Source organism: Mugil cephalus, chromosome 14, assembly GCF_022458985.1.
Source record: "Mugil cephalus isolate CIBA_MC_2020 chromosome 14, CIBA_Mcephalus_1.1, whole genome shotgun sequence".
Taxonomy (NCBI): Eukaryota; Metazoa; Chordata; class Actinopteri; order Mugiliformes; family Mugilidae; genus Mugil; species Mugil cephalus.
Genome location: NC_061783.1, coordinates 21350339 through 21368179, shown reverse-complemented (window position 1 = coordinate 21368179; position 17841 = coordinate 21350339). Strand labels below are relative to the sequence as shown.

Genomic DNA, 17841 nt, shown 5'->3' with positions numbered 1-17841 from the left:
CAAACTAATATTTGTTTAGTATAAAGTACACACAGATATACACACATACACACCTTTATAAATCTCGAACCCTTTTATCTGAATGTTTTTCCTTTAAATTCCTGAACATATCTGGTGACCCGATCCCCTGATGAACTCCTCAACATTATAAAACCAAACACTTCTTCCTTTTTAGTTTCCTTCTTTACTTTTCATACTTTTTTACATTTCATGTTTACATGTTGTATAGTTTCTTCTTCTCTGCTACTCTCACATTTTCCATCATGATGTTTTCCCATAATATGTGAAGTAGAATTTAATCCCATGTGTCCCATTCTCATTCAGATAGCGACCGTCTCTTCCTTCCTGTTCCTAAATCCATTTCTTTTATGTCCAACCAGTGGAGTAAGGGAGCAAATCTCCATAGACCCCCATGTTAAAAAGCCCAATGTTACAGCCTGTTTACAGCCTGGTACAAAATACGATTTTAGTCTCAATGGTTTATTTCAATGTTCATGGGAGGTATTTTTTCTTTGTAACACATTTGTTTATGTTTATTTATTATTAGGTTTAAACTCATGATTAAGGGCGTTCCTGCTTTGAGTGACAGGTGGTAGCCTGAGCTAACAGGTAACAAAGAGTTGGGTTTTCATTTTTCTACCTACATGATGCATAAAGCCACTTACATATCCATCTCTGCACAGGAAGAAAAAAGGGAACAGAAAACGTCCTCTTTATATTTATTAGGATCTTCATACTCATTAAAGTTCAATCAATACAATGAGCTGAAAGAGAACAAGTCACTGCTGTGAGAGTTCAGGTGAGCTCACATTTAAAGATCATCATCAAGTGTGAATGTCCCTTGTTACCTACTATGAAGCTGCTGGAAACAAAAAAAAAGAACACATTTATTTTTATCATAAAAAAGGTTTTACTTACAGGTGCTGGCTGCACCTGAAAATAAAAGAAAGTAAAACGTTGGACTTTCCGCCGATTGTATGAGACGTAGGATAATTAGCGTACTTGAACCATAATCTCACCCTCTCTATGTATGATCAATAATTCCAAAAACCTCATAATGTGCGATGTTGTGACCCCCTCAATACACAGGAAACCTCAGGTTCCTCTTCACAGCCAGTCAACGCGGAAACACGAAACACAAACAACCAGGGACAAAATGCAAGGCCTTGATGCTGTATATAATCTAAACCGTTTGTCCCTGATGCTTCCATTCATTCATTCAAGTGCAAGGTTCTGACTGACTGAGACTGGACGTCTCTTAGGGATTACATGGAGACTGGAGACGTGAGGGCCCCTAGGTGTGTTTGAGCATGATGAGCTGTACTGTTCTCGGTAGCTGCTATATTTTTGTATGTTTAACTTAAGCCATAACCTATGAATACTACTGAATGGGTCTAATTTGCCTTGATTGATTATTATGATTTGTATGTTGTTAAAGTTAGATTTGTTGGAAAAGTTTGAGGTTTCCGCAGCTCAAGTGAATTCTTGTTTGAAGGGACACCCGATGTTCACACAATAAAACTGTAAAATGCTTTATCAAATATTTTAGTATTTTAAGTGGATTAATTGATGTTTATTCCTAATTTATTAACGGATTAATTGTTCTCAAAATATTGATGATACAGGACCTGTGTGGTGATTAAGAAGATGGTTAAATATGACTGATATCCTGGGCTTTCAGTGCAGGTGCTCGTCCTGCAGCCAGACAGGTGGGGGCGCTGTTCTGCCAGTGGCAGCTTTTTTATTCCCAACACTGCTGCTAAACTTGTATGTGTTACCTGAGCTGGTGTGTTTTGGACTTTAGCAGCAGACAAATAAAGACAAGGAGCTTCTGCAATCAAATCTCAGGCAAATAAATTTACAGGTCATTGTTGTTGTATCAAGCATTCGTGGGTAAATGTGAAGATTTTTGCTGCCTAGATCAAGTTCACATTTTAACGAATTTGTGAAATAACACTTTTCCCACATGTTCTGGGTTTTCTAAAGTTTTAATTCGTTCTCGGGTCTCCTTCCCTTTTCGTCTCGAGGCCCTTTTCAGTCTGTCACGCTCGGGTTGTTTTGATGCCTGCTTCGTTCTGTGGTCAGTGATGATAACTGCAGCGGTTTACCCCACTTCGTTATCATCAGTCTCCAGCCACAGTCGTGTACCCCCGTTATCATACCCAGCCTCATACGATAATATCTCCCTTCGTTCTGACCTTCCCCCTACTTCACTAGTCCTGACAGTTGACTTACCTACTCCTTCTTTTGATTCAGTCAGCAGTCTTTTCATTTCACTCGTTTGTTTTTCTCTCTCTTACCTGTTCCTTCTTTACACTCCTGGGTTTTAGTGCGTGCCTTTGGTTACTATTATTTGAGGCATCTCTATAAATAGGTTGTTTGGGCTGTACTGCTCATGCTCTGGTTCTGGTATGCTAGTGTATGGAGGTGGGGGGGCCCCTAGTTCACAGAACAAGCCATTTGTAGTTACGTCCCTGCACCATTTCTCAAAATCCTTGAGCTCTCGTTTTGCTCGTTCCTCCAGGAAGGATCTTCTCATTGTATCCCTCCCTTCCTCCAGGTAGGTCCCTAATGTCTTTGGCTGTGATTGTTCCATGTTACACATGCTAGAGGTATGACACACCAAGTCCCGAGTTCTCAGCCCAAGTGACCGTTCACATAAGGATCCAGTTACGACACCAGAACTTATTCAGACCCTCAAGCAGCCTGCTTCAACAGACAGTGGGCTGACGTTATCGCTGTTAGGTTTCCGTCCACCCGTCTGTGGATCTCACACACAACAGAAAAGACACACAGAGACGCTCTATCGACACCTACATAAACCTGTGACCTCTTTTGTCTTTTCCTATTTCAATAAATTCTTTTTTCTCGTTCCCTATCGGTCACTTATTTTACCTAAGGGGAGTGCTTTTTTTTTTTCTCAAAGGGGTGCTGTTACGTTTGAACACGTTGATTCAGGACCTTAGTATCCAACTGATGGACCTTTAAAACCACCTACACTCAGGTGTTTTAGGACCTGAGTATTTAAAAAAGGGACCTTTAAACCCACCTCTTAGAGCCTCAGAGTTGTTCAAAAGGTTTCCTGCTTACCTTGTCATTTTTAGCGGCCTCTGTGATCTTCCCTTCAAGGTATCCCAGACAAGACCCCGATTTGTTAAAGGAGGATGTCCTGAATTTCCTCCATTTCACCCCAGATCTTTATACCTATGTTGAAGGGGAGCTATTAAAAATGAGTCATACAAGAATCCAATTGAGTCGATTTATTCCAATACACAGAGAATAATTCCAGATATCAGCACTGGGACTTCTGCCAAAGCACCATACGGACTGTAAGGGGAAGCCCTGATTCTACTATTTCCACGTCTGTAATACTGTCTTGACCCCATCCATGCAAAAGGGAGTGCTTCCTCAACAGTGGATCTATAGTAACTATGGTTACCATATAAGTGTGCAAAGCTGTAGCAAAGCCAGAACATTATAGAGCAGAAAATGATGCTGAGTTTGGTTGACAGACTAACGAGTTATGAATCAACTCCATCAGGTTCCTGGATCCAGTCTCTCAGAGAGCTCAGAGCTGTCTTCACTATCTGTAAGGTCTGAACACAACAGAGTAAAGGTCAACTCATAGTCTGGAGAAATCATCAAGTTTGTTAGATCAGATAAAACAGAATAAAATAAGTTTTACTTACCAGGTGGAGCCTTTTGGTCTGAAATGAAAAAGTAAAGACAGGTCATTTCAGTTCCAGTTGTTAATGTCAGAATATCTTTCATCATCTTATCTCCAGTGAATATGATCCTCTTCTACTCACTCAACCTGAAGAATAAATCCACTCTGCTCTTCTGTTTAGTTCTCACTTTGTTTCTTTCTTCATCACTTCTCTCCCTCATCATCACAGTATAGTGATGTTCTCCTGACTTCTCCTGACTCTGAGACTTACTCAGCTTTTACTGCTGGATGCTTCAAACTGTAGGATTCAACTCAAAGACTAAATCAAAGTAGCTCACCTTGTTTCTTTTTATGAACCATGAATCCAGCAGCTGCTGAAAAGACGACAACAACAACAACCAGTGCAGAGATGATGATGATGATGATGATGATGATGGTGGTGGTGGATGTCATGGGCTTCTCTGTGATTAAGAACAGTCCATATAAAGAAGGATAGAACAGAGGTAAATTCCACCTCAGGTACCTGTGAAACTCTTCTTTACACCATTACAGTCTGTTTGGATAAATTACCAACTAACCTGCAGGACAAGGCCTTAAATATCCAACTAACCACATTCATGTCCTCTTACCCCAGTTGGTTCTGATCTGTGTTTCATCCAGTTTGGTGATGATGTCGTCCTCCACACCAGAGAGCTGAAACACACAGTCGTACCTCCTCCAGTCTTCAGGTGAGACTGATGAAATGTTCAGGTCAACATTCATCTGGAAGGATCCATCATGGTTGGGGAGGATCTCTCCATGTTCCACTCCTTCATGAATCTCCTCTCCATCTTTCCTCCAGAACATCATGGCTCTGTCAGGGTAGAAACCTGTAGCGTGGCAGCTGACTGGAGAGGAGGGAGTCTTCTGGAGGAGAGACACTGAGGGGACGTCTGGAGGGAGAGACAATGTAGAGGATCAGTTCTTTTATATCCAGCTCCTAATGAAGGTCACCAAAGCACCTATGTTGGAAAAATACATAAATTAAACTGTCACACATGGAGACATCCAACCTACAGCTCCTTTCTTATGACTAATTAAAATTCAATGATGCTGACAGCCCATCTCTCTAACAAGGTTGTCTCCATCCTAGGATGGGATCTCCTCTATAAAAGTGAAACCAACCTCACTGTTGTCAGTCAATTCTGTACTTTCTGTAGTTCAGCAGCTTTCTGTGTATGAGCTCTTTGCTGCAAGTAAAACTTTGAAACAGACTCCATTGACTCTGTCAGGCTCTGTTGCAGACACGAAACCATTGAAACACAGTCTCTTTTTGTCCATGAGAAGGACAACCACTGGACACCATCAGGTTAATAACAGAAATAAAAGCTTTCACTGCTACAGCTCCATGTAAAATCCTTTGGTCTAAGTCAGCAGTTATTATCTGTGAATGTGGTTCATGGAGAACCTGGTGCACTCATCTCCTGCCTCTGTCCAGGCTCTTCCTCCACACTGTGTCAGACAGTTTACATGTATTATGTGTTTTAATGAATTTCGAGTGGAATCAACTAATTATTGTAATGATTCTACGTACCTGTTCTCAACAGAGAGCTTTTCCCATAGTGTAAATACATCTTCACCCACTCAGGACAAGTCTGAGTGAAGAACTCCCCGTTGTTATTTATTCTCCCTATGTCTGAATCCCATTTCAGTTTGATGGAGACGGCCTGAGGTTTTGGAGTGATCCATGTTGATGTCTTCATATCCAGAGCAATGAAATCTTCTCCATCATAACCATACTGTTTAAAGGGAACGACCTCTCCAGTCTCTTCATCCCATTCACAGCCTTGCATAAGCTGTAAAATGTGAACACCTAGAAGATACAAACAACAGAGATGTAATGAACAATGATGTGTGATGTAAAAATAAATAAAGAAGATTTTAAAATAATTTCTTATTGTGTGATCCATTGCTATTCTCCAGTGCTCGTGTTCTCATGAGTCAAGAGTCAGTTAGGGGAAGTGGTGTTGAGGAGAGGACCCAAATGTAGGACTGATTGAAGAGGCAGGGAGTTCAACAAAAAGTATTTAATAATTAACAAAAAGCACTGTGCAAGGCAGGAGAATCAAAAAATCAAAAGGAATCATGAAATGTGGCATTGTGATAACATTAACAACATGACAGAGAACAAAGGCAAAGGCAGGGCTATGTACACAAGAGGGCTCAGGGCTGACAAGACACAGGTGAGACCAATAAGCAATCAACACACACAAAGGAACACAACAGACAGTAAATCAAGTACTTAACAAAATAAAACAGGAAATACAAAACACGATACAAACAGACATCAAGACAGACACACAAGGAGGCATGAGGAACAGGAAACTAAGAAACTTGACAGAATAAAACAGGAAACACAAAACGTGGCACAAAATAAAAGAACCATGACATCAAGGACATATAATGAGTGAACCTTTTCTTATCTTCAGTGTAGAGAGTAAACGCTGGATTATTTGCTCTGATATCAGTTCTGTCTTCAATTCTAATGAAAATGAGTGTCATTCAATGACACTATGGCTTCATTACTTTTTTAAATTTCTCTACACTTTCACATTTCAGAGAAGGAAATTCAATAATAATCAGGGCTCCTGATCTGCTGCCCCACAGTGATAAGGAGTCAGTTTAGTTTCTGTTCTATGATCTATAATGATCTGAGGTCACGTGCCACATACAACACACAACATACTGTACCTTCACTCTGGTTGAACACCTGCTTCAGAATGGACATCGTTGATTTGAAGACGTCAGGATACTCCATAAAACAATAGTGATTGTAAAACGTGAATTGATCAGGATCATTTTCAAAGACTTTTTTCTCCCAGTCCAGGTTTAATTGTAACTTCTCGTGCCTGTTGTCACAGTATCCAATCCGGATGCCATTAACTGATGCAACAGCCACAAGTTCTGGATGGTTTGTGAATCCAGAGAATCCAGTGATGAAATATTTCAGCGAGTGTTTCACTGTGGAACAAACAACATGAAAATATCAGTAAATAAGTGAAAATATACATCATCAGAAACATGATGGACTCAGTTAAGACAGATCAGTGCGGACCTGTCACCAGGGATGGACTGGTCATCTGCATACCACCAACATTTTCCCCGTGGGCCCACAGTCCCAACACTTTGTTTTTTATTTCTATATTGTTCTGACTGGCCCATAAAACCAGTTAAACATGAACCCCGTTCACTTTGGTCCTGTCAGCATAATGTATTTCGCAAAAAAAGTCGACACAAAAGTTTGTTTTGTGCCAAATGAAAGTTTTGTGATGTCAACTTCATAGTCACGGAGAAAGATTCACGATAATGTAGTTTGCAATACATGTATCAGCCATATTTCTAGAGTTGATACAGTAAGAAAGGATTTTAACACACTGACAGTAAGACTCTTTTATAGTACTGCGGACATAGACGCAGTGACCTATTCACAGTGGTGTGAGTCATTTATACTCACTCTGCAACAAAACAGGTCAATAAAACCAACCAACTAGTCGGTGCCTGCAGAAAGAAAAACGCCTGCAGAGAACACCAAAGCAAAACAAATAACTGTAATGTGTATGACAAATACAGGAGGTGAAATTTATGTTTTTATGTATTATTAACATATTTTATTTATTTTCTCAGTGGTTTAAGATTTACACTTAAAATTGTTTTTAAAAAAACGTGTTTTATTGGGCAATGTAGCTACTGAAAAAAATCTAATTGTTCCACATTAGATCTGTAATACTGAGGAATTCATTAAAAATTAGCTGAGGATTTTTTTTGAGAAAAGAACTTCATGTGAATTAAGGTTACATTTAAGGATGCACTGATCATGAAGATGATAAAGGAAGTGGTCTTACCTGCTGATGAGACATGACAAAAGAGGAGCAATAAAATCAACGTTTTCATCGTGGTTTAATTTCAAAGTACAACGAAGTCACCAGTGTGTTCTCCTTTAGGTTTAACTGAAATCGAAAGTGAAATGCAGGGTTTTTTATCTGAGCACAACCACCGGACCCCCCATCATCTTATCTCCAGTGAACATGATCCTCTTCTACTCACTCAAGAACTGTGACGTGGCAGCTGAAAAAAAACACACATCTATTCCTACACTACAATAGTGAGTTAATTCACCCTCGCTGGATGGACTAGACATCATTAGACATTATTACAGAGAGATTTGAGTTATGGTCTAAAGCCTGCATCAGCGTTAGAATCATTAAACCAGTGTCGTCACTTATTAAAAGCTGCCAGTCCTTGTTGATGGAGTGATGCTCTACACACAAACCAAACCAAACTTTATTATTGGATGTCAACAGAAATGTAAACAATAACAGCAAAATCCAGGAAATGCATCTTTAACTTTATTTATGTCAGTAGACAGAAGAAAACAGAGACAGATGTCAAACACACACTGGCTTCAAGTAGAACTGGATCTTTTACACCTGGGGTGCTAAGATTCTTCCCAGTGGACGGACAGAACTGAATCCAGGGGAGGGTTGTGGACCAAAATGGAAATATGGGTATATATAGCATGCACGTGCAAAATAAACACTATCACAAATTAATTTTGAAAAATGAATGACACTGGTTATTGTGTTTTACATTTATGTTCAAAAAAGACTGAACATCTATCTGGCGTCTTTAAATAAGAAAAATAATTGAAGAAATATTTGAAGTCAGACATGGATCATTACTGGCCTTGGACCTACTGTAAATCCTCAAATACAGAGACATTTATTAAATGAACAAAGTAACATGGGATAAAATATGCCCCACATGAAATCAGTGCTGTACTTACTACTGCAATAAACAAGACAAAACATGGCCCCATTATACTATGGACAAACGCATCATAACATCACCCATTGGATTCTGAACCTTGAAAATGAAGCCCGAAGTGGGCAGAGACCGCGGTCGCCATATTAGATGAGCTTTACTCCGCCCACACTCAGATATTCCAAATATGGACATGGGGGGTCGTGTCGGATGTTGAGACCCACCCACCCAACTCTCTGCTACCTGTTAGCTCAGGCTACCACCTGTCACTCAAAGCAGGAACGCCCCTTAATTATGAAGAATTTTAAACCTTCATGAAAAATAAACGAAGGTCTCGCTTATGTCTCCGAAACAGTTGTGACTCATCAGAGAATGGACATGGGCCTAATAAGTAGGAAATTTGAATAAGAATACATGCATCAATGTAAAAAATATATTAAAAAAAAATGTATGAGTATAGGTGATTTAAATGTCAAAGCTTTGCTGGTTCTGGAGAAAAATGAGGACATCAAGTTATTATCTCTCATTTGCTTTCCAAAGAGACCAACGTTAAAATACTGTCAGTCCTCTGGGAATGGACGTCAGATGTTGGAGCATCAGCACATTTCTCATTATTGTCTCCTTAGTCTTTAAACTGTCAAGACAAAGACACGGAGAGAAAATTACTGATTTACTGATTCAACACTAGTACTGGACTGAAATATTAAAAGAACATCTTGTTTTCTCCTCTCACCATTTCTTTTGTTCCTCCAGATGATGAGTCCACTGATGGCGACCACCATCAGGAGCAGCAGTCCAACACCTCTGACTATTAAAAGACCACGAGGGTAACCTGGAACTGGGATGACAGGACATTTACACTTCAGCCTCAAACGTCTAAATAAAAAACAACACTATAAGCATAAAAATAGAACATCTTAAAAAGGAAAGAAAAACTGTACAACAAAGACTTTCAGAATTAAAACATAGAATATACATCTATGCATCTGTATATAGTATATTCAGTGAGTATGGACATGAATATGAACAGTGGTATAAAAGGTAATGAGAGTTATTATGAGAACATTCACATGCTCTGTGGCCGCTCAGAATTCATCAGAGCGACAGCCTGGGGAAAGAAACAGCTTTTGTGCCGGATGGTTTTGGCGTACAGTGCTCTGTAGCGTCGGCCTGAGGGGAGGAGTCTTAATAGATAGTGTCCGGGATGTGAGGGGTCAGTGGAGATTTCACCGGCCCACTTCCTGACCCTGCACTGGTACAGGTCCTGGATGGAGGGAAGGTCGGTGCCAATAATCCTCTCTGCTGACCTGACTGTCCCTGTCCTGTCTGGTGGCTGATCTAAACCAGACCATGATGGATGCAGTCAGGACAGACTGGATTATTACAGAGTAGAAGAAGATCAGCAGCTCCTGAGGCAGGTTGAACTTCCTGAGCTGATGTAGGAAGTACAGCCTCTGCTGGGCCTTCTTCCTAACACAGTCAATGTGGGAGGTCCACTTCATGTCCCGTGAGATTGTGGACCCTAGGAACCTGAATGAGTCCACGGCAGGGATGGTCCTGTTCAGAATGGTAAGGAGATGGGTGGATGGGGGTCTCTTCCTAAAGTCCACAGTCATCTCCACAGTCTTGAGTGGGTTTAGCTTCCCCTCTGTATGCAGATTCGTCCCCGTCCTGGATGAGTCCAATGACGGTGGTGTCATCTGCAAATTTGAGGAGTTCCACAGAAGGTTCCCCAGAGGTGCAGTCATTCATGTAGAGGGAAAAGAGCAGTGGGGAGAGAAGCCACCCCTGGGGGGCACCAGTGCTGAAACTTCCCAGTCTCACCAGATGCCTCCTGTAAGTCAGGAAGCTGGTGATCCACTGATAGGTGGAGGGGGGCACAGTGAGCTGGGACAGCTTGTGGTGCAGAAGCTCAGGGACAATGGTGTTGAATGCCGAGCTGAAGTCCACAAACAGAACCCGTGCGTAGGTCCCTGCAGAGTCCAGGTGGTGCAGGTTGTACTGCATCATCCATGGATCTGTTTGCCCTATAGGCAAACTGCAGGGGGTCTAGCAGGGGGTCAGTGATGTCCTTCAGGTGGGCCAACACCAGTCGTTCAAAGGATTTCAAGACCACAGACGTCAGGGCAACTGCTCTGTAGTCATTTAATCTTGTGATAGGGGACTTCTTGGGTACTGGGATGATGGTGGAGCGTTTGCGGCAAGAGGGAACCTCACACAACTCCAGGGAGCTGATGGCTTTTGTGATGGAGATGGTGGGGGAAGTGGAAGGTGTGAAAGTACTTTCAAACCTGGAATAAAAGACATTGAGATCCTCTGCCAGGCGGGGGCTCACCACAGGGTTGGGTTAACCTTTAACGCTTTTGTATAATAACCAGATTTATAGCTCTAGTCTAGACTTTCCCATTGGTGGAGATACTGTGCTGCACTTCATTGCTGTTAGGCAGAAACCTTTTTTTCATATTTCAACTTGTGTTTTTTTTTATCATCATATCAAAAAAAATGAAAGAGTATCACATAAAAGTTGTGAAATTAGCAGATCTACCAGATCAAAACATTGCGACACATTGTGTGGACACATGGAGAAGAGCAACGGGTCTGAAATGCAACATTTTCCTCCATGTTTCAGTCACTTGGACAACGGTCATAGGACAAGGTACTACACATGCTGCCCAGCCAAAAATCCCTGCATGTTCTACACATAAGAGTAGCACACAAAAAGCTAACTGACGTTAGCATAACCATGCTAACTTTAGCCTAAAGTTAGTAGCCCAACCAGGAGTTATGTGGAAAACTTTTAGCTTTAAACTTTGAAATTCAAGCCGATTGTTGAGTAACATTGTATGACAACAATAATTTAATAAACTCAATTGTGTGTACATGTGAGTGATTAGTGATCAGCTGCAGGCGTGTTGTGGAGAATGGTGCATGGTGGACGTGACGAAACAAAGATAAGATGCAGCAGCATTGCTGATACTTTTTAGCTTTTGACAGACACACAATCAGAAATGTCATGACAGAGCACCTGCTAACATCTACATCCAGTTTTGTCTTGTCAACAGAAACTCACACATGTCTCTCGTCATGTTTTAGTCATTAAAGAGTCAAGTGTAGCTTGTCACCGTCACGTAAACAACAAGAAAAAAAGGGTGACAACAGAATAGTTTTGACATCATCAGTGTTGAAGAAAACAACACTGGTCTGGACATGTTTCTGATGGTTCAGCTTCAGTCTGAACTTTGCCAAAACATCAAAGGATTACAGTAGAAGTGTTATGTAGAAGTAGTTATATTAATTAAAGGACACACGAATGAATCTTTCAGTGATGTGTGACGGTGTCACTATGTCAAAGATTTGAGCTGATTCACTGTTGAACTAGAATAATTAATGACTGCATCTATATTTAATGACTAATATATCAGACTAATTTATGATCTTAAATAGAAACGGAAATAAATAAATATCCACCGATATAAGATAAAAGTTGTTTAAAACGATTGCATTTTACAGTTGTTATAGAAATATATATATATGTGTATAAATGCATATGTTTTCTGGACCCCTGTCTTATCTCACCAGTGATTACATGTTTAGCCAAACTGAATTTTCAGGACAAGATTTCGACAACTGTGTCTTCTACTGACAGTTAATCCAACTCTGTGAAAGTGGTGGAGTAAAAGTAAAAAAAAACACCCTTGCAGTATCCTCCAACACATCAAAATCTTCTTATCACCTACAGGAAGACGCTGTTCACCACAGGACAGGAAATCCTGAGTTTGACTTGAGTGAATGAGTGAACGGAACAACTGGAGCTCAGCTCTGTGATGGAGAGTGGGCTTTTAATTAGAGTTCATTAAAACGTCTTACAGTTAGTTAACTCACATCTATTTGTATGTTCTAGACCTCACGTCTGCACTATAACGTATAATGTTGAAGCAATGCACACAGAAAAACACACATATTTAAATTAGCTGCAAGGCTTAAAAGGTGAAATGTTTTGTAAAAATCTTACCCCAGTTGGTTCTGATCTGTGCTTTATCCAGTTTGGTGATGATGCCGTCCTCCACACCAGAGAGATGAAACACACAGTTGTACCTCCTCCAGTCTTCAGGTGAGACTGATGAAATGTCCAGGTCAACATTCATCTGGAAGGATCCATCATGGTTGGGGAGGATCTCTCCATGTTCCACTCCTTCATGAATCTCCTCTCCATCTTTCCTCCAGAACATCATGGCTCTGTCAGGGTAGAAACCTGTAGCGTGGCAGCTGACTGGAGAGGAGGGAGTCTTCTGGAGGAGAGACACTGAGGGGACGTCTGCAGGGAGAGAAAGAGGAGGAAGAGGAACAAAATTGAATTAAAATGAACCAAATAGATATATGGAATCAGTTACATACTATGTATTTCTAACATGATCATCTTTGCTGATTAACCACAAACACAGATGGAGCTGATCTATGGTCATAAAATATATTAAAGAATATACTGAACCAATGATGGTGAAGAATAAAAAGTGAAGTGATTAGTTCTTTCTTGTCAAACATCTCTTCATCTTTCTCAGATGAAGAGTCAGACTCATTGAACTGATAATACAACAAATACACAATAAACAGTATAGTGTTCACCAAACTACATCAGGTCATGTGACTCTACCTGTTCTCAGCAGAGAGTTGTTCCCATACTTCAAAATCAACTTCATCCACTCACGATAAATCTGAGTAAGGAATTCCACATCGTCTTTTATTCTAAAAGTATCTCCATCCTGTTTCTGTTTGATAATATCAGCCTCTGGTCTCAGAACGGTCCACGTCAACGTCTTCAGATCCAGTTCAATGAAGTCTTCTCCATCATAACCATACCGACCAAAACAAGTGACCTCTCCAGTCGTTTCATTCCATTCACAACCTTCTATCCTCTGTAAAATGTGAACACCTGAGAGAGAGACAACAGAGATCACAATGAACAGTGATGTATAAATATCAGAAGATGATTTTAAATGACGATCCATTGTGTGATGCTCTGGTTTGTAGACGCTGCAGTGTATTCTGAATGGTTTCAGTAGCATGCTTTAGTCATCATGATCTTTTTTATTTATGGGCAGTCATTCAACAAACAGTCAACACATTCATGTCAAACACAGTCAGTGGACGTCTTGTATTTATCGAGGGCTTTTCTACTGATTGGTAGAAAATGTGATGAACTAGATCAGATCAGATGGTTCATTTGTCATTCATACTAAAGTAGTTTCTTTACATCCAAGACTGTTGAACTGATAAATGGGAACCATCTGCTGGTGACCACTGTTGAATGTGAAGGTTCTCAGTCATCCAGGACATGGTACGTCAAAAACAAACTAAAACTAAAAGGTGGACTTGCTGAGTTTCTTGGAGATGTTTCATCCAAGAAGCTCCTTCAGTTCTAAATGACTGGTGGAGAGAAATGTCCTTCACAAACCAACTGTTAATAAAACCTGGAATATGTAGACCTACCTGAACCTTCACTGTGGTTGAAGAGCTGGATCAAACTGTTCAGTCTGTTTTTAAAGCGCTGTGGTTGAATCTGAAAACACTGCTCAGTGTGCCATTTCCTGATTTGAGGATTTTCATCAAATAATTTTTTCATCCAGTCCTGTCTTGGTTCAAATATCTTGTTGCTGCCATCGCAGTGAACCACCTGGATGTCATCAACCTCTGCTACGCTCATAAACTCTGGAAGGTTTGGGACTCCAGAGGAGGCAGTGGTGTAATACTTCAGTGAGTGTCTCACTGTGGAACAAACAACAAATATAATGTCTCTATTAAAGTAAATAGGAAGAATTATATAAATAATATTAAATTAAAATATGGACTTAGGCTTCATTTGATAGAAGGAGTCTGGTAAAACATCAACTGTGTGAGAACAGTTAAAGCCATGACACAGAGCAACATGTAAGGTCGAGTGGAAAGAATTTAAAGAAAAGATGATGAAGAATGTGAATGTGATCTTACCTGATGATGAAACATGACACAAGAGAAGCAGCAACAACACGATTTTCATTGTTTTCATCCTGATTTTTATTTATTTATTTTTTATTATTTTGATGTAGACATTGGGCCATCAGCTGGTAAAGAGCTGTGTGTCTAAATCCGAAAGTAAATCCACTACTGGAGGTAAAGCCCGTTCATACTTGGTTTACAGTAATGAATATGTTCAGAGCGCATGCAAGAACAGCTTTTCAAAATGAAGGTCACAAGAGTAATTTTGTAATCATTCATTCACTCCTTAAATAAGTAAATGGTGAGTGTACAGTCTGAAGATTATCAGTTATATATGTGTGTATATGCATATGTTTTCTGGACCCCTGTCTTATCTCACCAGTAATTATATGTTTAGCCAAATTGAATTTTCATGGACAAGATTTCAACAACTCTGTCTTCCACTGACAGTTAATCCAACTCTGTGAAAGTGGTGGAGTAAAAGTAAAAAAAAACACCCTTGCAGTATCCTCCAACACATCAAAATCTTCTTATCACCTACAGGAAGACGTTGTTCACCACAGGACAGGAAATCCTGAGTTTGACTTGAGTGAATGAGTGAACAGAACAAATGGAGCTCAGCTCTGTGATGGAAAGTGGGCTTGTAATTAGAGTTCATTAAAAAGTCTTACAGTTAGTTAACTCACATCTATTTGTATGTTCTAGACCTCACGTCTGCACTATAATGTATAATGTTGAAGCAATGCACACAGATAAACACACATATTTAAATTAGCTGCAAGGCTTAAAAGGTGAAATGTTTTGATCATGTTTTAAATTTAACATTAAATCGTACCTGTGTTGGTTCTGATCTGTGTTTCATCCAGTTTGGTGATGATGTCGTCCTCCACACCAGAGAGATGAAACACACAGTCGTACCTCCTCCAGTCTTCAGGTGAGACTGATGAAATGTCCAGGTCAACATTCATCTGGAAGGATCCATCGTGGTTGGGGAGGATCTCTCCATGTTCCACTCCTTCATGAATCTCCTCTCCATCTTTCCTCCAGAACATCATGGCTCTGTCAGGGTAGAAACCTGCAGCGTGGCAGCTGACTGGAGAGGAGGGAGTCTTCTGGAGGAGAGACACTGAGGGGAGATCTGCAGGGAGAGAGATGAAGAGGAGGAAGAGGGAATAAAAATAATTTAGATTATTATGAAATTAACAGGTAGATACATGGAATCAGTTACATATTACATATTTCTAACATGATCATCTTTGCTGATTAACCACAAACACAGATGGAGCTGATCTATGGTCATAAAATATATTAAAGAATATATTGAACCAATGATAGTGAGTAATAAAAAGTGAAGTGATTAGTTCTTTCTTGTCAAACATCTCTTCATCTTTCTCAGAAGAAGAGTCAGACTCATTGAACTGATAATACAACAAATATACAATAAACAGTATAGTGTTCACCAAACGACATCAGGTCATGTGACTCTACCTGTTCTCAGCAGAGAGCTGTTCCCATACTTCAAAAACAACTTCAGATGCTCAGGATAATTCTGAGTGAGGAATTGCTCATTGTCTCTTATTCTATCTGTATCTTCATCCCATTTCTGTTTGATAATATCAGCCTCTGGTCTCAGAGTGGTCCACGTCAACGTCTTCAGATCCAGTTCAATGAAGTCTTCTCCATTATAACCATACCGTACAAAACCAGTGACCTCTCCAGTCGTTTCATCCAATTCACAGCCACTCATAACCTGTAAAATGTGAACACCTGAGAGAGAGACAACAGAGATCACAATGAACAGTGATGTATAAATATCTGAAGATGATTTCAAAAGATGATTCATTTCACTGAGGGGGTAGCTGATCATTGTACTACTCTGAAAGACAGACCAACATCATTTCAACCTATGTTGAAATGATGTTGACCACTGTTGAATGTGAAGGTTCTCAGTCATCCAGGACATGGTACGTCAAGAACAAACTAAAACTAAAAGGTGGACTTGCTGAGTTTCTTGGAGATGTTTCATCCAAGAAGCTCCTTCAGTTCTAAATGACTAGTGGAGAGAAATGTCCTTCACAAACTAACTGTTAATAAAACCTGGAATATGTAGACCTACCTGAACCTTCACTGTGGTGGAAGAGCTGGATAAAACTGTTCAGTCTGTTTTTGAAGCGCTGTGGTTGAATCTGAAAACAGTCCTGAGTGACCTGTGTCCAGAGTTGAGGATTGTCATCATATAATTTTTTCATCCAGTCCTGTCTTGGTTCATATATCTTGTTGCTGCCATCACAGTAAGCCCCCTGGATGTCATCAATCTGTACTAGCATCATAAACTCCGGAAGGTTTGGGACTCCAGAGGAGGCAGTGGTGTAGTATTTCAGTGAGTGTTTCACTGTGGAACAAACAACAAATATAATGTCACTATTAAAGTAAATAAAAGTAATGCAAATTATATAAATAATGCTAAATTAAAATATGGACTTAGGCTTCATTTGATAGAAGGAGTCTGGTAAAACATCAACTGTGTGAGAACAGTTAAAGCCATGACACAGAGCAACATGTAAGGTCGAGTGGAAAGAATTTAAAGAAAAGATGATAAAGAATGTGAATGTGATCTTACCTGATGATGAAACATGACACAAGAGAAGCAGCAACAACAACGTTTTCATCATTGGGCCTTGAGCTTGTAAAGAGCTGTGTGTCTGAGTCCCAAAGTAGTTACGTTACTGGAGGTAAAGGCGGCCCCTGCTTTGCTTTGTAGTACGAATCTATTCACAGCGCATGCAAGAACAGCTTTTCAAAATAAAGTGATGAGAGTAATTTCGCAATCATTCATTCACTCTGTTAATAAGTACATGGTCAGTGTACAGTCTGAAGAGGAATTCGATTTTCATTTTTATTTCTATCTAAAAAAAATATTGGCAATAGTTTTCATTTTAAGACAAATTGTTTCTTTATTAACTCTTCTCCAGGACGCTGCTGCCTTGTGTGGAAGTTTAAACACCACAAATATATGAAAACTTCAAATAAAACTAACCTCTCGTTTTATTTTTATTTATATTTTAATGTTGTGATTTATTTTGTTGTGTGAGTTAAATAGATATCCACACCTCTACTATGTATTATTATTAAAGTTCATTAAAGTTAAAAATGATGATTTGATCTCCTGATTTTTCTCCAGCGCCACCAAAGCTTTGACATTTGATGGATTGAAATCTGACACACACACACATTCATGTTTAATCTGAACTCTAATAATTAATGTTTAGTTTTTATCATCAGGTTCAAGTTTTGATTTGTCCAGTTCTTATAAATATGACCGAATACACTGTGGCCTGCCTCATAGAAACATCCAGTAGTTACCACCACTGTCCACTAGATGGAGACAGACCACAAAAAAT

At 39.8% G+C, this 17841-nt stretch overlaps 3 protein-coding genes across 3 annotated transcripts in view; all 3 read right to left on the bottom strand.

Annotated features, from left to right (window-relative positions):
* LOC125019714 (major histocompatibility complex class I-related gene protein-like) overlaps positions 1 to 17841 on the bottom strand; it is a 118646-nt gene that overhangs the window by 86398 nt on the left and 14407 nt on the right. The gene's annotated exons all lie outside the window — the stretch shown is intronic.
* LOC125019718 (major histocompatibility complex class I-related gene protein-like) lies at positions 3246 to 7707 on the bottom strand. Its single transcript, XM_047604683.1, has 7 exons — positions 7549 to 7707; positions 6398 to 6667; positions 5241 to 5519; positions 4290 to 4599; positions 4006 to 4100; positions 3690 to 3707; positions 3246 to 3596 (listed from the first exon to the last, which is right to left on the bottom strand). Exons 1-7 carry the CDS (start codon positions 7595 to 7597, stop codon positions 3538 to 3540), a joined length of 1080 nt encoding a protein of 359 aa, XP_047460639.1. The 5' UTR covers positions 7598 to 7707; the 3' UTR covers positions 3246 to 3537.
* On the bottom strand, positions 8830 to 17131 carry LOC125019683 (major histocompatibility complex class I-related gene protein-like). Its single transcript, XM_047604631.1, has 9 exons — positions 17061 to 17131; positions 16557 to 16832; positions 15929 to 16207; positions 15276 to 15578; positions 13955 to 14230; positions 13119 to 13397; positions 12480 to 12782; positions 9201 to 9299; positions 8830 to 9101 (listed from the first exon to the last, which is right to left on the bottom strand). The coding sequence occupies exons 1-9, from the start codon at positions 17110 to 17112 to the stop codon at positions 9097 to 9099; spliced, it is 1872 nt and encodes a 623-aa protein (XP_047460587.1). The 5' UTR covers positions 17113 to 17131; the 3' UTR covers positions 8830 to 9096.

Bases quoted from the DNA above. Each gene is read 5' to 3' on its own strand.
- LOC125019683 (XM_047604631.1), bottom strand. From the start codon at position 17,112: ATGATGAAAACGTTGTTGTTGCTGCTTCTCTTGTGTCATGTTTCATCA. The intron at 13,398-13,954 runs GTAGGTCTACAT...TCTCTCTCTCAG, and splicing joins CAACCACAGTGAAGGTTCAG to GTGTTCACATTTTACAGAGG. The intron at 12,783-13,118 runs GTAGAGTCACAT...CTCTCCCTGCAG, and splicing joins CAACTCTCTGCTGAGAACAG to ACGTCCCCTCAGTGTCTCTC.
- LOC125019718 (XM_047604683.1), bottom strand. From the start codon at position 7,597: ATGAAAACGTTGATTTTATTGCTCCTCTTTTGTCATGTCTCATCAGCA. The intron at 5,520-6,397 runs GTACAGTATGTT...TGTATCTTCTAG, and splicing joins GGTGTTCAACCAGAGTGAAG to GTGTTCACATTTTACAGCTT. The intron at 4,101-4,289 runs GACATGAATGTG...CACCACCACCAT, and splicing joins AGAACCAACTGGGGTAAGAG to CATCATCATCATCATCATCA.